The sequence below is a fragment of the Taudactylus pleione genome, unplaced genomic scaffold (genome assembly GCF_031769625.1).
Source record: "Taudactylus pleione unplaced genomic scaffold, aTauple2 ptg001137l, whole genome shotgun sequence".
Classification (NCBI taxonomy): Eukaryota; Metazoa; Chordata; class Amphibia; order Anura; family Myobatrachidae; genus Taudactylus; species Taudactylus pleione.
Window position 1 is genome coordinate 3,990,664 of NW_028285538.1, and position 21,606 is coordinate 4,012,269.

The 21,606-nt window shown below is 45.2% G+C and overlaps 1 protein-coding gene across 2 annotated transcripts in view; it reads left to right on the forward strand.

The window, feature by feature from the left end:
- LOC148453526 (protein mono-ADP-ribosyltransferase PARP15-like) overlaps positions 1-21,606 on the forward strand; it is a 169,003-nt gene that overhangs the window by 115,378 nt on the left and 32,019 nt on the right. For both annotated transcript variants that reach the window (XM_088461993.1, XM_088461994.1), the window contains exons 10-12: positions 9,469-9,514; positions 13,319-13,464; positions 17,734-17,908. In XM_088461993.1, the coding sequence (XP_088318119.1) occupies positions 9,469-9,514; positions 13,319-13,464; positions 17,734-17,908 (367 nt within the window). The remainder of the gene's footprint in view (positions 1-9,468; positions 9,515-13,318; positions 13,465-17,733; positions 17,909-21,606) is intronic.

Below are 21,606 nucleotides of genomic sequence, written 5' to 3' on the forward strand. Positions count from 1 at the left end.
AGACACTACTTATCCTCTCCTATAGTCAACATTTATCTTCTCCTCTCTCCTATAGTCACCATTTATCCTCCCCTTCTTCCTATAGTTGTCATTTATCCTCCACTCCCTCCTATAGACACCATTTATCCTCCCCTCCCTCCTATAATCACCATTTATCCTCTGCTCCCTCCTATAGTCACCATTTATCCTCCCCTCCCTCCTATAGTCACCATTTATCCTCTCCTCTCTCCTATAGTCACCATTTATCCTCTGCTTCCTCCTATAGACAATATTTATCCTCTCTTCCCTTCTATAGTCTCCTTTTATCCTCCTCTCCATCCTATAGTCACCATTTAACCACTCCTCCCTCCTATAGTCATCACTTATCCTCCCCTTCCTCCTATAGTTGCCATATATCTTCTCCTCCTTCCTATAGACACTGTTTATGCTCTCCTATATTCACCATTTATCCTCTCCTCTCTCCTATAGTTACCATTTATCCTCCCTTCCTTCCTATAGTCACCATTTTTTCTCCCCTCTTTCCTACAGACATTATTTATCCTCTCCTCCCTCCTATAGTCACCATTTATCCTCTCCTCTCTCCTATAGTCACCATTTATCCTATCCTCCCTCCTATAGACACTATTTATCCTCTCCTCTCTCCTATAGTCACCATTTATCCTCTCCTCTCTCCTATAGTCACAATTTATCCTCTCCTCCCTCCTATAGATACCATTTATCCTCTCTTCCCTCCTATAGTCACCATTTTTCCTCCCCTCCCGCCTATAGTCTCCATTTGTCCTCCCCTCCCTCCTATAGACAATACTTATACTCTCCTATAGTCACCATTTAACCTCTCCTCCCTCATATAGTCACCATTTATCCTCTCCTACCTCCTATATACACTATTTATCCTCTCCTCTCTCCTATAGTCTCCATTTATCGTCCCCTCCCTCCTATAGTCACTTTTATACTCCCCTCTCTCCTATAGTCACCAGTTATCCTCCCCTCCTTCCTATAGTGACCATTTATCCTCCCCCCTCCTATAGTCTCCATTTATCCTCTACACTCTCCTATAGTCAACATTTATCCTCTCCTCTCTCCTATAGTCACCATTTATCCTCTACTTTCTCCTATAGTCACAATTTATCCTCCACTTCTTCCTATAGTCACCATTTATCCTCCCCTCCCTCCTATAGTCACCATTTATGCTATCCTCTCTCCTATAGTCACCATTTATCCAATACTCTCTCCTATAGTCACCATTTATCCTCACCTCTCTCCTATAGTCACCATTTATCCTCTCCTCTATCCTATAGTCACCATTAATCCTCTACTCTCTCCTATAGTCACCATTTATCCTCTAATCTCTCCTATAGTCACCATTTATCCTCTCCTTTCTCCTATAGTCACCATTAATCCTCTACTCTCTCCTATAGTCACCATTTATCCTCCCCTTCCTCCTATAGTCACCATTTGTCCTCCCCTCCCTCCTATAGTCACCATTTATCCTCTCCTCTCTCCTATAGTCATCATTTATCCTCTACTCTCTCCTGTAGTCACCATTTGTCCTCCCCTCCCTCCTATAGTCACCATTTATCCTCCCCTCCCTCCTATAGTCACCATTTATCCTCTACTCTCTCCTATAGTCACAATTTATCCTCACCTCTGTCCTATAGTCACCATTTATCCTCTACTCTCTCCTATAGTCACCATTTATCTTCCCCTCCCTCCTATAGACAATATTTAACCTCCCCTCCCTTCTATAGTCACCATTTTTCCTCTATACCTTCCTGTAGTCACCAATTATCCTCTCTTCTCTCCTATAGACACCATTTATCCTCTCCTCGCTCCTATAGTCACCATTTATCCTCCCCTCCCTCCTATAGTCACTGTTATCCTCCCCTTCCTCCTATAGACACTATACTATCCTCCCCTCCTTCCTATAGTCACCATTTATCCTTTTACTTTCTCCTATAGTCACCATTTATCCTCCCCTCTCTCCAATAGTCACCATTTACCCTCTACTCTCTCCTATAGTCACCATTTATCCTCCACTCCTTCCTATAGTCACCATTTATCCTCCCCTCCCTCCTATAGTCACCATTTATCCTCCCCTCTCTCCTATAGTCTCCATTTATACTCCCCTCCCTCCTACAGTCACCATTTATCCTCCCCTCCCTCCTATAGACTCTACTTATACTCTCCTATAGTCACCATTTAACCTCTCCTCCCTCCTATAGTCATCGTTTATCCTCCCCTCCTTCCTATAGTCACCATTTATCCTCCCCTCCCTCCTATAGTCACCATTTATCCTCTACTCTCTCCTATAGTCACCATTTATCCTCCCCTCTCTCCTATAGTCACCATTTATCCTCCCCTCCCTCCTATAGTCACCATTTATCCTCCCCTCCCTCCTATAGACACTACTTATACTCTCCTATAGACACGATTTAACCTCTCCTCCCTCCTATAGTCACCATTTATCCTCTCCAACCTCCTATAGACACTATTTATCCTCTCTTCCCTCCTATAGTCACCATTTATCCTCTCCTCTCTCCTATAGTCTCCATGTATCCTCCCCTCCAACCTATAGTCACTGTTATCCTACCCTCTCTCCTATAGTCACCAGTTATCCCCCCTCCTTCCTATAGTGACCATTTATCCTCCCCCCTCTTATAGTCACCATTTATGCTCTACTCTCTCTTATAGTCACCATTTATCCTCTCCTCTCTACTATTGTCACCATTTATCCTCCCCTTCTTCCTATAGTCACCATTTATCCTCCCCTCCCTCCTATAGTCACCATTTATGCTCTCCTCTCTCTATTGTCACCATTTCTCCTATACTCTCTCCTATAGTAACCATTTATTCTCTCCACTCTCCTATAGTCACCATTTATCCTCTCCTCCCTCCGATAGACAATATTTATCCTCCCCTGCCTTCCATAGTCAATATTTATCCTCTCCTCTCTCCTATAGTCACCATTTTTCCTCTAATCTCTCCTATAGTCACCATTTATCCTCCCCTCTCTCCAATAGTCACCATTTATCCTCACCTCTCTCCTATAGACACCATTTATCCTCTCCACTCTCCTATAGTCACCATTTATCCTCTCCTCCCTCCGATAGACACTATTTATCCTCCCCTGCCTTCCATAGTCACCATTTATCCTCTCCTCTATCCTTTAGTCACCATTTATCCTCTAATCTCTCCTATAGTCACCATTTATCCTCTCCTCTCTCCTATAGTCACCATTAATCCTCTACTCTCTCCTGTAGTCACCATTTGTCCTCCCCTTCCTCCTATATTCACCATTTATCCTCTCCTCTCTCCTATAGTCACCATTTATCCTCTACTCTCTCCTATAGTCACAATTTATCCTCACCTCTCTCCTATAGTCACCATTTATCCTCTACTCTCTCCTATAGTCACCATTTATCTTCCCCTCCCTCCTATAGACACTATTTATCCTCCCCTCCCTCCTATAGTCACCATTTATCCTCTACACCTTCCTGTAGTCTCCACTTATCCTCTCTTCTCTCCTATTGTCACCATTTATTCTCTCCTCTCTCCTATAGTCACCATTTATCCTCCCCTTCTTCCTATAGTCACCATTTATCCTCCCCTCCCTCCTATTGTCACCATTTATGCTCTCCTCTCTCTATAGTCACCATTTCTCCTCTACTCTCTCCTATAGTAACCATTTATCCTCTCCACTCTCCTATAGTCACCATTAATCCTCTCCTCCCTTTGATAGACAATATTTATCCTCCCCTGCCTTCCATAGTCAATATTTATCCTCTCCTTTCTCCTATAGTCACCATTTATCCTCTAATCTCTCCTATAGTCACCATTTTTCCTCCGCTCTCTCCTATAGTCAGCATTTATCCTCTCCACTCTCCTATAGTCACCATTTATCCTCTCCACTCTCCTATAGTCACCATTTATCCTCTCCTCCCTCCGATAGACACTATTTATCCTCCCCTGCCTTCCATAGTCACCATTTATCCTCTCCTCTCTCCTATAGTCACAATTTATTCTCTAGTCTCTCCTATAGTCACCATTTATCCTCCCCTCCCTCCTATAGTCACCATTTATCCTCTACTCTCTCCTATAGTCACAATTTATCCTCACCTCTCTCCTATAGTCACCATTTATCTTCCCCTCCCTCCTATAGACAATATTTAACCTCCCCTCCCTTCTATAGTCACCATTTTTCCTCTATACCTTCCTGTAGTCACCAATTATCCTCTCTTCTCTCCTATAGACACCATTTATCCTCTCCTCTCTCCTATAGTCACCATTTATCCTCCCCTCCCTCCTATAGTCACTGTTATCCTCCCCTTCCTCCTATAGACACTATACTATCCTCCCCTCCTTCCTATAGTCACCATTTATCCTTTTACTTTCTCCTATAGTCACCATTTATCCTCCCCTCTCTCCAATAGTCACCATTTACCCTCTACTCTCTCCTATAGTCACCATTTATCCTCCACTCCTTCCTATAGTCACCATTTATCCTCCCCTCCCTCCTATAGTCACCATTTATCCTCCCCTCTCTCCTATAGTCTCCATTTATACTCCCCTCCCTCCTACAGTCACCATTTATCCTCCCCTCCCTCCTATAGACTCTACTTATACTCTCCTATACTCACCATTTAACCTCTCCTCCCTCCTATAGTCATCGTTTATCCTCCCCTCCTTCCTATAGTCACCATTTATCCTCCCCTCCCTCCTATAGTCACCATTTATCCTCTACTCTCTCCTATAGTCACCATTTATCCTCCCCTCTCTCCTATAGTCACCATTTATCCTCCCCTCCCTCCTATAGTCACCATTTATCCTCCCCTCCCTCCTATAGACACTACTTATACTCTCCTATAGACACGATTTAACCTCTCCTCCCTCCTATAGTCACCATTTATCATCTCCAACCTCCTATAGACACTATTTATCCTCTCTTCCCTCCTATAGTCACCATTTATCCTCTCCTCTCTCCTATAGTCTCCATTTATCCTCCCCTCCAACCTATAGTCACCGTTATCCTACCCTCTCTCCTATAGTCACCAGTTATCCCCCCTCCTTCCTATAGTGACCATTTATCCTCCCCCCTCTTATAGTCACCATTTATGCTCTACTCTCTCCTATAGTCACCATTTATCCTCTCCTCTCTACTATTGTCACCATTTATCCTCCCCTTCTTCCTATAGTCACCATTTATCCTCCCCTCCCTCCTATAGTCACCATTTATGCTCTCCTCTCTCTATTGTCACCATTTCTCCTATACTCTCTCCTATAGTAACCATTTATTCTCTCCACTCTCCTATAGTCACCATTTATCCTCTCCTCCCTCCGATAGACAATATTTATCCTCCCCTGCCTTCCATAGTCAATATTTATCCTCTCCTCTCTCCTATAGTCACCATTTATCCTCTAATCTCTCCTATAGTCACCATTTATCCTCCCCTCTCTCCAATAGTCACCATTTATCCTCACCTCTCTCCTATAGACACCATTTATCCTCTCCACTCTCCTATAGTCACCATTTATCCTCTCCTCCCTCCGATAGACACTATTTATCCTCCCCTGCCTTCCATAGTCACCATTTATCCTCTCCTCTCTCCTATAGTCACCATTTATCCTCTAATCTCTCCTATAGTCACCATTTATCCTCTCCTCTCTCCTATAGTCACCATTAATCCTCTACTCTCTCCTGTAGTCACCATTTGTCCTCCCCTTCCTCCTATATTCACCATTTATCCTCTCCTCTCTCCTATAGTCACCATTTATCCTCTACTCTCTCCTATACTCACAATTTATCCTCACCTCTCTCCTATAGTCACCATTTATCCTCTACTCTCTCCTATAGTCACCATTTATCTTCCCCTCCCTCCTATAGACACTATTTATCCTCCCCTCCCTCCTATAGTCACCATTTATCCTCTACACCTTCCTATAGTCTCCACTTATCCTCTCTTCTCTCCTATTGTCACCATTTATTCTCTCCTCTCTCCTATAGTCACCATTTATCCTCCCCTTCTTCCTATAGTCACCATTTATCCTCCCCTCCCTCCTATTGTCACCATTTATGCTCTCCTCTCTCTATAGTCACCATTTCTCCTCTACTCTCTCCTATAGTAACCATTTATCCTCTCCACTCTCCTATAGTCACCATTAATCCTCTCCTCCCTTTGATAGACAATATTTATCCTCCCCTGCCTTCCATAGTCAATATTTATCCTCTCCTTTCTCCTATAGTCACCATTTATCCTCTAATCTCTCCTATAGTCACCATTTTTCCTCCCCTCTCTCCTATAGTCAGCATTTATCCTCTCCACTCTCCTATAGTCACCATTTATCCTCTCCACTCTCCTATAGTCACCATTTATCCTCTCCTCCCTCCGATAGACACTATTTATCCTCCCCTGCCTTCCATAGTCACCATTTATCCTCTCCTCTCTCCTATAGTCACAATTTATTCTCTAGTCTCTCCTATAGTCACCATTTATCCTCTCCTCTCTCCTATAGTCACCATTAATCCTCTACTCTCTCCTGTAGTCACCATTTGTCCTCCCCTTCCTCCTATATTCACCTCTTATCCTCTCCTCTCTCCTATAGTCACCATTTATCCTCTACTCTCTCCTATAGTCACCATTTATCCTCTACTCTCTCCTATAGTCACAATTTATCCTCACCTCTCTCCTATAGTCACCATTTATCCTCTACTCTCTCCTGTAGTCACCATTTATCTTCCCCTCCCTCCTATAGACACTATTTATCCTCCCCTCCCTCCTATAGTCAGCATTTATCCTCTACACCTTCCTGTAGTCACCATTTATCCTCTCTTCTCTCCTATTGTCACCATTTATCCTCTCCTCTCTCCTATAGTCACCATTTATCCTCCCCTTCCTCCTATAGACACCATTTATCCTCTACTCTCTCCAAAAGTCACCATTTATCCTCTACTCTCTCCTATAGTCACCATTTATCCTCTCCTCCTTCCTATAGTCACCATTTATCCTCCCCTCCCTCCTATTGTCACCATTTATCCTCTACTCTCTCCTATAGTCACCATTTATCCTCCCCTCTCTCCACAAGTCACCATTTATCCTCTACTCTCTCCTATAGTCACCATTTATCCTCCCCTCCTTCCTATAGTCTCCATTTATCCTCCCTCCCTGCTATAGTCACCATTTATCCTCCCCTCTTTCCTATAGTCACCATTTATCCTCCCCTCCCTCCTATAGTCACCATTTATCCTCTACTCTCTCCTATAGTCACCATTTATCCTCCCCTCTCTCCTATAGTCTTCATTTATCCTCCCCTCCCTCCTATAGTCACCATTTATCCTCCCCTCCCTCCTATAGACACTACTTATACTCTCCTATAGTCACCATTTAACCTCTCCTCCCTCCTATAGTCACCATTTATCCTCTCCAACCTCCTATAGACACTATTTATCCTCTCTTCCCTCCTATAGTCACCATTTATCCTCTCCTCTCTCCTATAGTCTCCATTTATCCTCCCCTCCCTCCTATAGTCACTGTTATCCTCCCCTCTCTCCTATAGTCACAAATTATCCTCCCCTCCTTCCTATAGTGACCACTTATCCTCCCCCCTCTTATCATCACCATTTATCCTCTACTCTCTCCTATAGTCACCATTTATCCTCTCCTCTCTCCTATAGTCACCATTTATCCTTCCCTTCTTCCTATAGTCACCATTTATCCTCCCCTCCCTCCTATAGTCACCATTTATGCTCTCCTCTCTCTATAGTCACCATTTATCCTCTACTCTCTCCTATAGTCACCATTTATCCTCACCTCTCTCCTATAGTCACCATTTATGCTCTCCTCTCTCTATAGTCACCATTTATCCTCTACTCTCTCCTATAGTCACCATTTATCCTCACCTCTCTCCTATAGTCACCATTTATCCTCTCCTCTCTCCTATAGTCACCATTTATCCTTCCCTTCTTCCTATAGTCACCATTTATCCTCCCCTCCCTCCTATAGTCACTATTTATGCTCTCCTCTCTCTATAGTCACCATTTATCCTCTACTCTCTCCTATAGTCACCATTTATCCTCACCTCTCTCCTATAGTCACCATTTATCCTCTCCTCTCTCCTATTGTCACCATTTATCCTCTAATCTCTCCTATAGTCACCATTTATCCTCCCCTCTCTCCTATAGTCACCATTTATCCTCACCTCTCTCCTATAGTCACCATTTATCCTCTCCACTCTGCTATAGTCACCATTTATCCTCTCCTCCCTCCGATAGACACTATTTATCCTCCCCTGCCTTCCGTAGTCACCATTTATCCTCTCCTCTCTCCTATAGTCACCATTTATCCTCTTATCTCTCCTATAGTCACCATTTATCCTCTCCTCTGTCCTTTAGTCACCGTTAATCCTCTACTCTCTCCTGTAGTCACCATTTGTCCTCCACTTCCTCCTATAGTCACCATTTATCCTCTCCTCTCTCCTATAGTCACCATTTATCCTCTACTCTCTCCTATAGTCACAATTTATCCTCACCTCTCTCCTATAGTCACCATTTATCCTCTAATCTCTCCTATAGTCACCTTTTATCTTCCCCTCCCTCCTAGAGACACTATTTATCCTCCCCTCCCTCCTATAGTCACCATTTATCCTCTACACCTTCCTGTAGTCACCATTTATCCTCTCTTCTCTCCTGTTGTCACCATTTATCCTCTCCTCTCTCCTATAGTCACCATTTATCCTCCCCTCCCTCCTATAGTCACCATTTATCCTCCCCTCCCTCCTATAGTCACCATTTATCCTCTACTCTCTCCTATAGTCACCATTTATCCTCCCCTCCTTCCTATAGTCACCATTTATCCTCCCCTCCCTCCTATAGTCACCATTTATCCTCTACTCTCTCCTATAGTCACCATTTATCCTCCCCTCTCTCCACTAGTCACCATTTATCCTCTACTCTCTCCTATAGTCACCATTTATCCTCCCCTCCTTCCTATAGTCTCCATTTATCCTCCCTCCCTGCTATAGTCACCATTTATCCTCTCCTCCCTCCTATAGTCACCATATATCCTCTCCTCCCTCCTATAGACAGTATTTATCCTCTCCTCTCTCCTATAGTCACCATTTATCCTCCCCTCTCTCCAATAGTGACCATTTATCCTATCCTTCCTCCTATTGTCACTGTTTATCCTCCCCTCCCTCCTATAGTAACCATTTATCCTCCCCTCCCTCCTTTATACTCACCATTTATCCTCCCTTCCTTCCTATAATCACCATTTATCCTCATGTTGTGACATGTTGTTATGCTCATAGTAACTTTTTACATATTATTTTCAGTAAAAGAATATTTTTGATTAAAACCACCAGCCTGCATGGTTATTTATATCACTATACTACCGATCTATTTATCACACCACAAAGACTACACAGGGTGTAATGCTCCAATACTAATTATTGATCACTGTATATAATTTGTTTCAGGCAATCCAGCGGGAAGAAAACATCTTATCAGCAATACATGCACAAGGTATTTATGACCACTTTTTTATATAAACAATCGTAACATACTACTGAGTCACCAGTAACATCTATAAATATGTGATACCTATTTATGTCAGATCTGGGGATTTGATTTAAATGAAAGAACTGGATATTTTATTCTACTGTACCTTGTCCCAGGCAATGCTCTCTGTGCAATACTGGCCAACAACAAGTAAATGCAGCAGGAGGTGTCTGAATGAAAAAGATACCTCCATGCTGCATTTGCAATCTTAGTACTGCATTTGCAATCCTTTGTAATATGGCGTGTTTTTGTAGCTTTTTTGGAGAAAAGTGTATTACTACTACACATTATTATTATGTACCTTCGCATAAATGGCCTGTTAAGGATCATCTCATATTGAGGTAAGAGATGAAGGACTGTAACAGACCAATTTATAAATTGTCATGCTGGAAAAGCACATGCGATAAGAGGCTGGTCTGCTGATGATTGTGTCCCATTGTTGACCTGGGGGTAAATTTACTATGGTTCGATTTGAGATTCATTTTTAGGAATCTCTGAAATCTCCTGAGATCGAATTGAACTCGAACAGCAAAATCCCTTAGCAAATCTAATTTACTAATAATGGATTTTGCTTTCAATTTTCAACTCAAAATCAATATTGGTCGATTTGAAGAAGGGCTTCCAGAATTTAGACAGAGACCAATGCGCACAAATACAGCTGCCTAAAGATCCCTTTAGTTGGGAAATGTCACCAGAACACCCCTCAAATAGCACATGTAACAAAAATTATCACCAAATAGATCTTCAGGCTCTAACTGGTAACACTCCTTGAGAGATTGAAAAAAGCTTAAGTGTTAATTGAAAAAAAATAAATGATGTGGGGTCCCCCCTAAATACACAACCAGCCCCAGACTTTTCATAGCCAGTCCTGGTTGTGTAAGTACAGGGGAAATATCGTGTAGGGTTCCCCTGTACTAAGCGCAACCAGCACGGGGCTCTGATCCGGTCCTGGTTCTGGAATTACAGGGAAAAAAAGCGTAGGGTTCCCCTGTAATTTCCACAACCAGCACCGGACCCTTTCTAGCGGGGTGGGGGGGGGTAGTGTCAAAGCCAGGGAAACCCTATCACCGGGTTCCCATGAGAGCTGCAGGGTTACTAAAAGTTAGCATGTGGTTCTCACCATTGACTTCAAAAGTGGGAGCCGTTCATTGGCTGAGAGAGATGGGGGTTGACCTCTCTCAGCCAATGAATGCTCAGACACGATACTTCAAAGGGAAGTGCCATGTCTGAGCCCATCATTCGGGAGGTACCATCCTTTGAGGGTGGTACCTAGTTCATGGGTCAGTTTTTCGTTTTGTTATTTTGTGAAAACCAAGGATGCCTACAGGGAGAAGGGGACTGGTCCAGGTAATGTAGGTGAGTATGTGTGAGTGTGTATGTGTGTATTAAACATATACTGTCACGGTGTGTGTGTATTGTCTTTGTTTAAACATTTCTTTACAGGTGAACTACAGGTACCAGCGGGCCCTTAATGCCCCGCATGCTGATACTTGTGATTCTCCAAGTACCAGCATGTGGGGGAGGCTTGCTGGGACCTGCAGTTCTACTGGTGAAGACATCAACCCGGCACCCACCACCCACGAGTGCCAGGATAGCCCCGGGCTATCACCCTAGGCCTGGGGTGCCCTGGAGAGGGGGACCCCAACTCCCTGGCCTTGGCTGACTAGCGGTTTGGGGTAATGTTTCGGCCGTGGAACCCGGTGATACGGTTTCCCTGGCTGTGACATTACCCCCCACTAGAAAGGGTTTGGTGCTGCTTGAGGAAAGTACAGGGGAACCCTACACTTTTTTTCCTCTGTAATTCCAGAATCAGGACCAGATCAGAGCCTGGTGCTGGTTGCGCTAAATACAAGGTAACCCTACGCAGTTTTTCCCCAATACTTACCACAACCAGGACTGGCTATAAAAAGTCCGGGACTGGTTGTGTATTTAGGGGGGGACTCCACATCATTTTTTTTTTTTAAATGAACACATAACAAGCATTTTACACTAAGATACATGCATGCATCTCACTGAGGTATGCATGCATATGTGACAAATCGAATTGCTCATGCTGAAAACGAAAGCACGAAGCTCTTCAATTCATTTCGGGATGTGCAGTTCGATTTGGTGTTAGTTTTTCATTAGATTTTCAAATTGAACGTTAGTAATTGAAGGGATCCTATAGTCCTCTGTGGGAAAACATTGATGTTTTTCAGAAATTCGTTTTAATTTGAAATTCATTTTTCAGTTCGATTTGACAATCGATTTGAGCATTAGTAAAGCCCTTCATAAAACATCTAAGTAAAAGCGAACAAAAATTGAATGGCAAATCGAACAGAAAACAAAATCGAACCTTTGTAAATATACCGCCTGGTGTCTTTACTACGCATGCACGACCATCGGTCAACCAGTTCTGCATTATTTACAGAGTAAAAATTATTTATATAGGCCCTTGAATATTAATTTTTCACAGCTGAAAATATTTCAAATAACTACTGTTCCACACTTAGGACTTCATTCAGAGTCGGTCGAAGCGGCCGCACGGTCGTACGCAGGCGATGTTCGCTGATCTGTGCATGCGTACAGTTCACAATGCGCGTGCGCAAACTAGCAGCTACGATCAGAAATTTCTCTCTCCTTGAACACCGCCAGGTCGGTAGTTTGAGTGACAGATTGCGGCGTTTGTGGGTGGTAACATGGGAAGGTGCTTGAAAACGGGGGTGTGGAGATCCGAACGCAGGCGTGCCTCATTATGCGAACGGCGTTTTAAGGGAGTGCATAATTAACAAAGTAGTGTCATGGCACACGTGACAGGGGAGGTTTTACACTGACATGATCGTAGAGCTTAAGAGAGGTTCAGGTCAACCTTTAGCTCTATGACTAGTTCCGATGGCATACAATGCTTGCGATTAATCCTTATGTAGCCGGAGATGACGTGTTATGCGTACGAGAAGTGGGCGTATTTTTAGCGATCCGACCGCATCCACCCCTTGGTCGGCCAGCTAACGATCCGACCTTAGGGACGCAACATGCGTGTGCATCATTTGCATATCCGGCCCCTTTTTCTATACGACCGTGCAGCCGCTTCGACCGACTCTGAATGAGGTCCATAATGCATTTTAGCTTATACTTGCCTACCCTCCCGATTTGGTCGGGAGCCTCCCGAAAATCAGGTGCCGCTCCCGACCTCCTGGGAAGGCAGGCAATCCTCCCGGCTGCCGCCCACCCCTCCTACTCCCCGCAATAAACCTTAGAAACCTCCACAGCGGTGGGGGTCGGTGATGCTGAATCGCGTAATTTTGGCTCCGCCCCCTGCTTCACAATTCCTGTAATATTGGCATTGTGTAGCAGGGACGAGGGCTAAATGATGAGATCGTGTGGCCCACCCTCGCTCCGCCCACAAATAAATGTAGTCTGGCTGGCCCCGCCTCCTCATGATGGCCACGCCCCCTGTCATGCCGATCTGGCTGCTCCCTCCCGGAAGAGGCAGCCAAAAAATCGGCAAGCCTGTTTTAGCTGCCATCTACATATTTGTGTTCTAACTATTTGATAAAATTGCAGGATCTCTTATAATTACTCAGGATTGTCACTGGGTCCATTTCAGTGGCTTCATTTTACTGCAAAATGGCAGATTTCGCTGCGTATTACTAACAAGTACATATATTCTAATATTAATCTAATAATTTATAGATTAGAGCTGAATTATAATAACTCACTGTTCATTTAAAGCAATGTGAAAATATATAAAATCTAATACAGTCCAATTCGCTGCTCTCTCTATAACAGACAAATTTAACTACCCAGTAACTTGGAAAGACATTGTGAAAAGTGATTTCCAAGAAGTGAAACTGAAGGAAGATTCCCAGGAGTACAAAGATGTTAAATCTAAATTCATCTCATCCGCAGAATCAAAATCAATGGAAGTGGTGGAGGTTAATATTATTACTTATTCATTTTAGCACATTCATACTTGCCAACTGTTTTTATGATGCTGAAGGATGATGCTGAAGGATGGTGTGAAAAGACGAAGGGGCATTTGATGATACCAGTTGTGTCATTAAGTGTACAAGTCAAGATGTATGATGAAATTAGTTAATCCACCATGCTCCTGTCCACTCAGTATTGACAAAAAGGGTCAGGGCTTCATGACACATTCCCACCCACATTGCAGGCAAGTAAGTTTCTTTGCAAGCCAAATATTATCTGTAAAGTCCTGAGGAATATGTGTGTGCTATATAAATAACTGGTCATAAATAATAATAAGTCCCAGAGGTCTCACAGTAATTATGAGAATAATAGCATTCCTCTGCACACATGGGGCACACACATATGAAAGAGAAGATTCTCTCTTTCAGATAGGTGTGATATATTTTGTTGACATTCATAAAATTGACAATAGAATATCGACATACAGCATGTCAGCATGCTTGGTGTCTAGACATTGACAACGTGTCATCATGTTGACATTGATGAAATGTCCCTGGTGTTCTAGTGGTGACTTATCTGGTATGACTGGTCTGGCAGTTCCATCTGTGTCTTCCGGGTACAGCAGTCAGCTAATGAGGACTTCTAGCTTATCCTGAGCAGCTTATGGCAATAAGTATGACTAACCCTAACCCCTCCCCTAGTGCCTAACCCTAACCTTCCCTCCTGCAGCCTAACCCTAACCCTCCCCCTAGTGCCTATCCCTAATTTCCCCTCCCACAGCCTAGCCCTTTTCCTCATCTAGTGCATAACCCTAACCTCCCTTCCTGCAGCCTAACTTCTAACCTCCCCTTAGTGCCTTACCATTACCTCACCTCCCACAATCTAACACTAACCCTCCCCCTAGTACTTAACCATAACGCCCCCTCCCGTAGCATAACAATATCCCTCCCCTCTTTTAGTCTAGCCCTAACCTTCCCTTCCGAAGCCTAACCTTACCATAACCCTCCTCGAAGTGCTTAACTCTAACCCTCCCTAGAGCCTAACCTTATCCCTCACCCTAGTGGCTAACCCTAGGGTTGGTCATTGATTGGCTAAGAAGTAAAATACTCACAACCAACCAGCAGCCTGTTGGTATGGTAACGGCTGCTGATTGTTTCACAACCATAGAAGTGCAGGAACACACATGGGTTCCATCACATTTGGGAGAAGAGCTATATGTATACACATATAGCTCTTCTATGTCCGCATTGATTGGGTTAGCATTCTTTAATTTTCACACACCCCCCCGGGATGCTGCTGGACAAAGGGACCGACCAATGCAAGGGACAAGGTAAGTATTTACAGTGAGTGTGTATTAAAAAAATACATTTGGTGTGTGTGTGTATTGCTGTATTGCCTTATTCAGGCCCGGCGACAGGGAGTGACTAAGGGGACACTCGTACTGGGCCCAGAGGTCCAGAGGGGCCCCAAGGACTGGACGGGCACAAAACGGGGCCACGGATGGCGGACTCTATTCCCGCTCAGCCCCAGCTCTGAGTACATTGTAGCCTGGTCCGGGCAGTGCTGGGCTCTTTCAGGTGGCTCAGCTGTGGCCCGGGCCGGACCTTACCTTTAAGTGAGCAATGCGGTGGTGTGACATCATAGGTCACATTGCCGAACATCAGGCAAGCTGCGGTGTTGAGGGGATAGGGGATGGTAGAGGAATAGGGGCTGGGGCAGGGGAAAATGATGGGTGCTGGGGATGGAAGAAGGTAAAGGGACTTAGGATGCTGATAAGGGCTGGGGCAGAGGAAGGTGGTGGGGCTGGGGCTAGAGGAAGATGAAGGGGCAGAGGAAGGTGATGGGACTGGGGGTAGAAGGTGACATGGGCTGGGTGCAGAAGCTGACATTGGCTGGGTGCAGAGGAAGGTGATGGGGCTGGGGGCAGAAGGTCACATAGGCTGGGGCAGAGGAAGGTGATGGGGCTGGGGGCAGAGGAAGGTGATGGGGCTGGGTGCAGAAGCTGACATTGGCTGGGTGCAGAGGAAGGTGATGGGGGCTCGGGGCAGAAGGTGACATTGGCTAGGAGCAGAGGAAGGTGATGGGGCCTGGGGATAGAGGAAATTGAAGGGGCAGAGGAAGTTGATGGGGGCTGGGGGCAGAAGGTGACATGGGCTGGGGGCAGAGGAAGGTGATGGGAGCTGGGGATGAAGTAAGATGAAGGGGCAGAGAAAAGTGATTGGGGTAGAAGGTGACATGGGCAGGGGCCAGAGGAGGGTGATGCGGGATGGGGAAGGAAAAAGGTGAAGGGGCAGATGCAGATTAGGGGGCAGAAGAAGGTGATAGGGGCTGGGGACAGAGAAAGGTGATGAGAGCTAGGGGCAGAGGAAGGTGATGGGGGCTGGGGCTAGAGGAAGATGAAGGGACAGAGGAAGATGATGGGGCTGGGGGTAGAAGGTGACATGGGCTGGGTGCAGAAGCTGACATTGGCTGGGTGCAGAGGAAGGTGATGGGGGCTGAGGGCAGAAGGTCACATGGGCTGGGGCAGAGGAAGGTGATGGGGCTGGGGGAAGAGGAAGGTGATGGGGCTGGGGCAGAGGAAGATGAAGGGGCAGAGGAAGGTGATGGGGCTGGAAGCAGAAGGTGACATGGGCTGGGGGCAGAGGACGGTGATGGGGTTGGGGATAGAGGAAGATGAAGGGGCAGAGGAAGGTGATGGGGGCTGGGGACAGAAGGTGACATTGGCTGGGTGCAGAGGAAGGTGATGGGGGCAGAATGTCACATGGGCTGGGGCAGAGGAAGGTGATGGGGTTGGGGCTGAGGAAGGTGATGGGGCTGGGGCAGAGGAAGTTGAAAGGGCAGAGGAAGGTGATGGGGCTAGGGGCAGAAGGTAACATTGGCTAGGGGCAGAGAAAGGTGATGGGGGCTGGGGATAGAGGAAAATGAAGGGGCAGAGGAAGTTGATGGGGGCTGGGGGCAGAAGGTGACGTGGGCTGGGGGCAGAGGAAGGTGATGGGAGCTGGGGATGAAGTAAGATGAAGGGGCAGAGAAAAGTGATTGGGGTAGAAGATTACATGGGCTGGGGGCAGAGGAGGGTGATGCGGGCTGTGGAAGGAAAAAGGTGAAGGGGCAGATGAAGATTAGGGGGCAGAAGAAGGTGATAGGGGCTGGGGACAGAGAAAGGTGATGAGAGCTAGGGGCAGAGGAAGGTGATGGGGGCTGGGGACAGATGAAGGTGATGTGGGCTTCTGGGTTGAGGATGGTAATGAGAGGCTGAATTTGAGGAAGGTGATGAGTACTGTGGATGGCTGGCTGCAGACACCATTCCTCCTACCCCTGAGGCATCCACAGCACTGTCATAAGGAAGACCGTGCAAGAGACGGCAGACAAGAACTACAGCCTGCATCATCAGTGACAGAGAGACAGTGTGGTAAGTCATTGTGTATTTTTACTTTATTTAAAGGCTGGCATATCTTTCAATTAACATTCTCATGCTTCACATACACACATGCAGGGGAGGGATGTGCGGGATCGGGGGTGGTGGTGAGAAGATGGGGCCCCCAGAGATATCAGTGTACCGGGCCCCGAGATTTCTGTTGCCAACCCTGCCCTTAATACCCGGCTTCGCTGGCACTAGTGGTTCTCCAAGTGAAAGCAAGCTGGGACCTGTAGTCCTATTGTAAAAGACAATATTAATTCAAATCTAATCTTGACATCCATTAGCCTTGCACCCACCGCTCAGGGCTGCTGGGGATAGCCCCGTGCTGATTAGTTGAGGGGTGTTAATGCTTTGGCCAGGGTAACCTCATCAAGTGTGTCCCCTGGCTAGGGCATTACCACCCTGCTAGTTCAGCCCGATGCTAGTCCTTAGTACGGGGGACTCCTACTCAAATTTTTCCCCATATTGTTAGGACCAGGGCCGGCTCAAAGATCCTAGTGCTGGTTGTACTTTATTTTTTTTGAGGGGGAGACGTCATTTTTTAAATAACTTTAACCACTAAATGCCTGTTTTGCACTCAGAAAGATGCACAAATCGCACTAATCTGTGCATGTTTCTGTTAAGTGCGCTGCTGGCAGGAGCTTCTATTGCGTTCAGTGCAAATACGACTGAACACATACAATTGCAAACACGATTGCATACACCATCAAAAAACACGATTCATCAGACCTGATTGTTAGTAACTTTGTGAATCCCATGTCCCTGCGAATACTCAGACAGACTTGATTTTTTAGTAAATTTACCCCTAGTAGTATATAACAAGATATAGTATAAATGTTTTGTTATATTTTTCTAGATCAAGAGGATTCAGAGCATAAAACAGTGGCAGAGCTTCACAATTAACAAGAGAGCAGTGGACAGAAAGAACCCTGGAAATCGAAACATAAACCATTTGTACCACGGCACAAAGTCTGATGTCATTAATAATATTAACCGGGAAGGGTTCAACCGAATCTATTCTGGTGGAAATGGTAAGTTGGTATGTGGTGTTTAATATAGTATCCCCAGGAAATACCTAGTGCCTGGAAACTGGCATACTGTAGGTTTAAATATATACTATATAAAAAAAATTAATAAGATGCCAAATGAGTTTCATCTTGTGAACCCATTGCTTGTTCCCAACACCATTAGCCAGAGCAGACCATTTTTGGGATCATCATCATGTCTTCAGTTAAAGTTATGCAGTTACTGTAGGACACAGACAGTATTAGGTAATGCTACTGTACCTTTTTTCAACAGTATCCATTAGAAGATCGACAGTAACTACAATGTTTAACATGGTTCAACATGTCAATATCCTCAGAATGTCGACATGTTCACAATGTTGACATGGAACTGTTGCTATTGTGAAATGTCTACATGCTGAGGATGCCGCCGAAAGTGTTAGGGTTAGGCTGCGGGGGAGGGGGTGGTGGATTAGGGTGAGACTGAAGGAAGGGGGAAAGTTTGGGTTAAGCACTAGGGGAGGGTTAGGGATAAGGGGAGAAATACAACCCGGGTCACCAGGGCAGAGTGTTGACAGTTCATCATGTCGACATATCGTGCGTCTACACATGATGATGACACCATGGTAACTTTCGACAAGTCATACTACACCACTTTCAATATAGAAAAGAACATAACATAATATGCATAGTTTAGTATTTAATCAAACAGGAACACCCACTTGCTACAATTGCAACAATCAGGAAATTGGTGCTGTAAGTTCTTGAATTCCATAAGGAAAATTAATTTGTATATTGAGGGATTACAACTCCATTTTCCTGATTAAAGCACAAGGGTGTTCCTGTGATTTGTGAAATATTATGACTATATGTATATTTTGTTATGTTCTTTTTTTAAGTTGATGGGAGTAATGCTACCCAATAGAAAAGGGAAGGAGTAGAAGAAGATTCAATTTAAAACATGGACAAATGTAAAACACAATTTTTCCTTATATAGTGATTAGCCATAATATTTGGTGGTACTTTGATTGTGGACATATTATCTGCTTAACACTAATACATGTTTCTTCCTCTTTAAAGCTACCCATAATTTGTCTAAATTTGTCTAAACCTATTTTGAAAATAGGGCAGCACAGACGGTGTAATGGTTAGCATTACTGCCTCGCAGCGCTAAGGTCGTGGGTTCAATTCCAGCTACAGCCCTAACTGTGTGGAGTTTGTATATTCTCCCTGTGCTTTCGTGGGTTTCCTCCGAGTACTCTGGTTTCCTCTCACACTCCAAAAAATATACTGGTAGGTTAATTGGCTCCCAACAAAATTAACCCTAGTGTGTGTGTGTGCGCATGTGGTAGGCAATATAGACTGTAAGCTCCACTGGGATAGGGACTAATGTGAATGGCCAATATTCTCTGTAAAGCGCTGCAGAATATGTGTGCACTATATAAATAACTGGTAATAAATAAATAATAAATAAATAAAATCAGCAACATCTAATATTCTACTGGTGACAACAGATGAGAAATCAGATGCAGAAAGAACCTTTCCCACAGAGGCAACAGAGTTGTAGCTGTAGTTTTGTGTAATACCTTGTTGGTAAGGATACAGATGGTGTGGTATGGGTGTAAGCTGGCAACAATTTCTAACTTAGTCCATGCCCAGCAGAGAGGCAAGGGTTCCCCAACCAGACACAGACAATGAGAAACAAAACTCATGCAAAAGCAATCTAGATTCATTTTTAGTTACCTAAAATTACTGGAATGGGTCACTTCCATAGAATATAGGTTTGCTTCAATAAACAATAAACACACAGAAAAACCATATAAATTACAATTACAAAAGCTAGTACCATCTTTCTAATTGAGTAATCCCTATACTTAATTAGCTATGTTCTTTACACATTGGTAGAATGTCCCAATAACCTAATACAGACAAAATATTATTTATAACCCAGGTTATGGGTAACTCTTTGTGCACATGTTGGGGCCCTTAAAGTGTATTTATAACTAAAATAGCAACTTTGCAGCATTGATATATAAAGTAGGAGCAGTGTCACATAGAAGTTGTGTGTAGTAACGGGCTTCTCTCATCAAATCTGAGGACCTTAATCAGGATGGAACTTCCCCTCCAAAAGGTAGGCACAGCAAATAATTGGACAGGACTCTCAGCTTGGCTTTCACTGCGCAGTGGCGTCATTTCTGCTCTCCTCTCTCCGCAGGTCCAACTGTCACTCCTACAACTGATCTTTTTTAAATCAACTTTATTTTAAAATGATACTGGTGTCAGCCCCTTTCCAAAATAGCAACTGTGGAGGATCACACTTGTGCAACACAACTTAATTTCCTTTTGCATCCAATCTGGGGGACACTGCGGAAGTGACTGTAGGTAGAGGGGTCGGCACGGGAATACAAGCACTAAAAGGTTAAGTGAAAGCTCTGCCCCCTCTAATACCTCCCACCTTTGCCTGACCTCAGTTTTTTTAATGCCATAGGAGTAAGGCATCACTCTTTAGTTAGCTAGGGTTATTTTCTTTTTACTTAGTTTTTGCAGTGCCTCAGTCCCTATTTACAGGACTCAGAGCACCAGAGCGGGATTAATTAGTTAGAGAGCTAATTGGGAGCTCTCCTGATTCTCTGCTCCCAGACCCTGTAAGGAAGTCACCGTTTCACTATTCTCAGTGTCCAGGAGCTCTACCTCAAAAGTTTTCTAGTATCGCACACTTATATGGATAAGAGCTCCTGAGTCTTGGCAAGCTTGTTAACTAACAAGTATGCTGAAGGGTAGCTTGGTGCGGTACTGTTTACTGTAGCTGAATTTACATTGCCACGCCATTTCTTTCTACATCAGGGTCCATAGGGTATCCACAGGATTCCTTGGGGTATAGGTGATGACGTCAGGCATTGGGCACCATAGAGTTAAAGTTTTTAGCCTCCCAGGATGCACTAGGGTCCCCCTCCTATACCCCGCCCCCGAGCCAAGGCATCTCAGTTTCGTTGGTGTCCAGCTCGGAGTCGGATGCACCTCTTTAGAGGGGGGCTAAGGATAGCCCCTGAAGTTTCTTCAGCAAGCAGCTGTGGCTGCTCATCTGGAAGTACAGCATGGACAGTCAATGCTGACGTCCATGCTGTCTTCCGTACACCCCCGCCAGTACCAGAAAGCCGGTACTGATCCAGGGATGCTGGGAAGCATCTGGGGTCACAGCTAACGGTGACCCCAGATGTTTGGGACCATGGACGGATTCAAGGGGCAGCGGGGTCCCGCGGTGGGTCCCTGCTGAGTACATGGTCCAGAGTCCCCAGGCAGGGGGCTCCCTGGGGACTGGCTGCAGCGTGGAGCCAGGTAACTAACCTGCGCTTCCACTACCCCCCTGGGACAGCGGACCACAACTGAGCGGTAGTGCTGCAGCGTCCCAGGGGTTAATTGCATGCCAGAGGAGCGCACCTTCCCTGTACACAGCTGGCGCCTCCCCCGCTGCACACAGCCCTCTCTGCTTCAGCTGACTGGCCCTGTGGCAGCGCTCCTCCCCCAGGCCGGCCTCCTCTCTGCTCCTCGGTGGCCATCTTTGCTGAAGCATGGCGAGCGCTGCTGGACGCTGATGATCGGTGGCATCGTGGTCTGGGTCCCCCGGCATACCTCTCCTCCGTTGGTAACAGGTCTGTGTATGCAGCGCTGTGTCCTACCAGGCTCTGTGTCTGCGTAGTTGAGGATCAGCGCTGATAGTGCAGGAA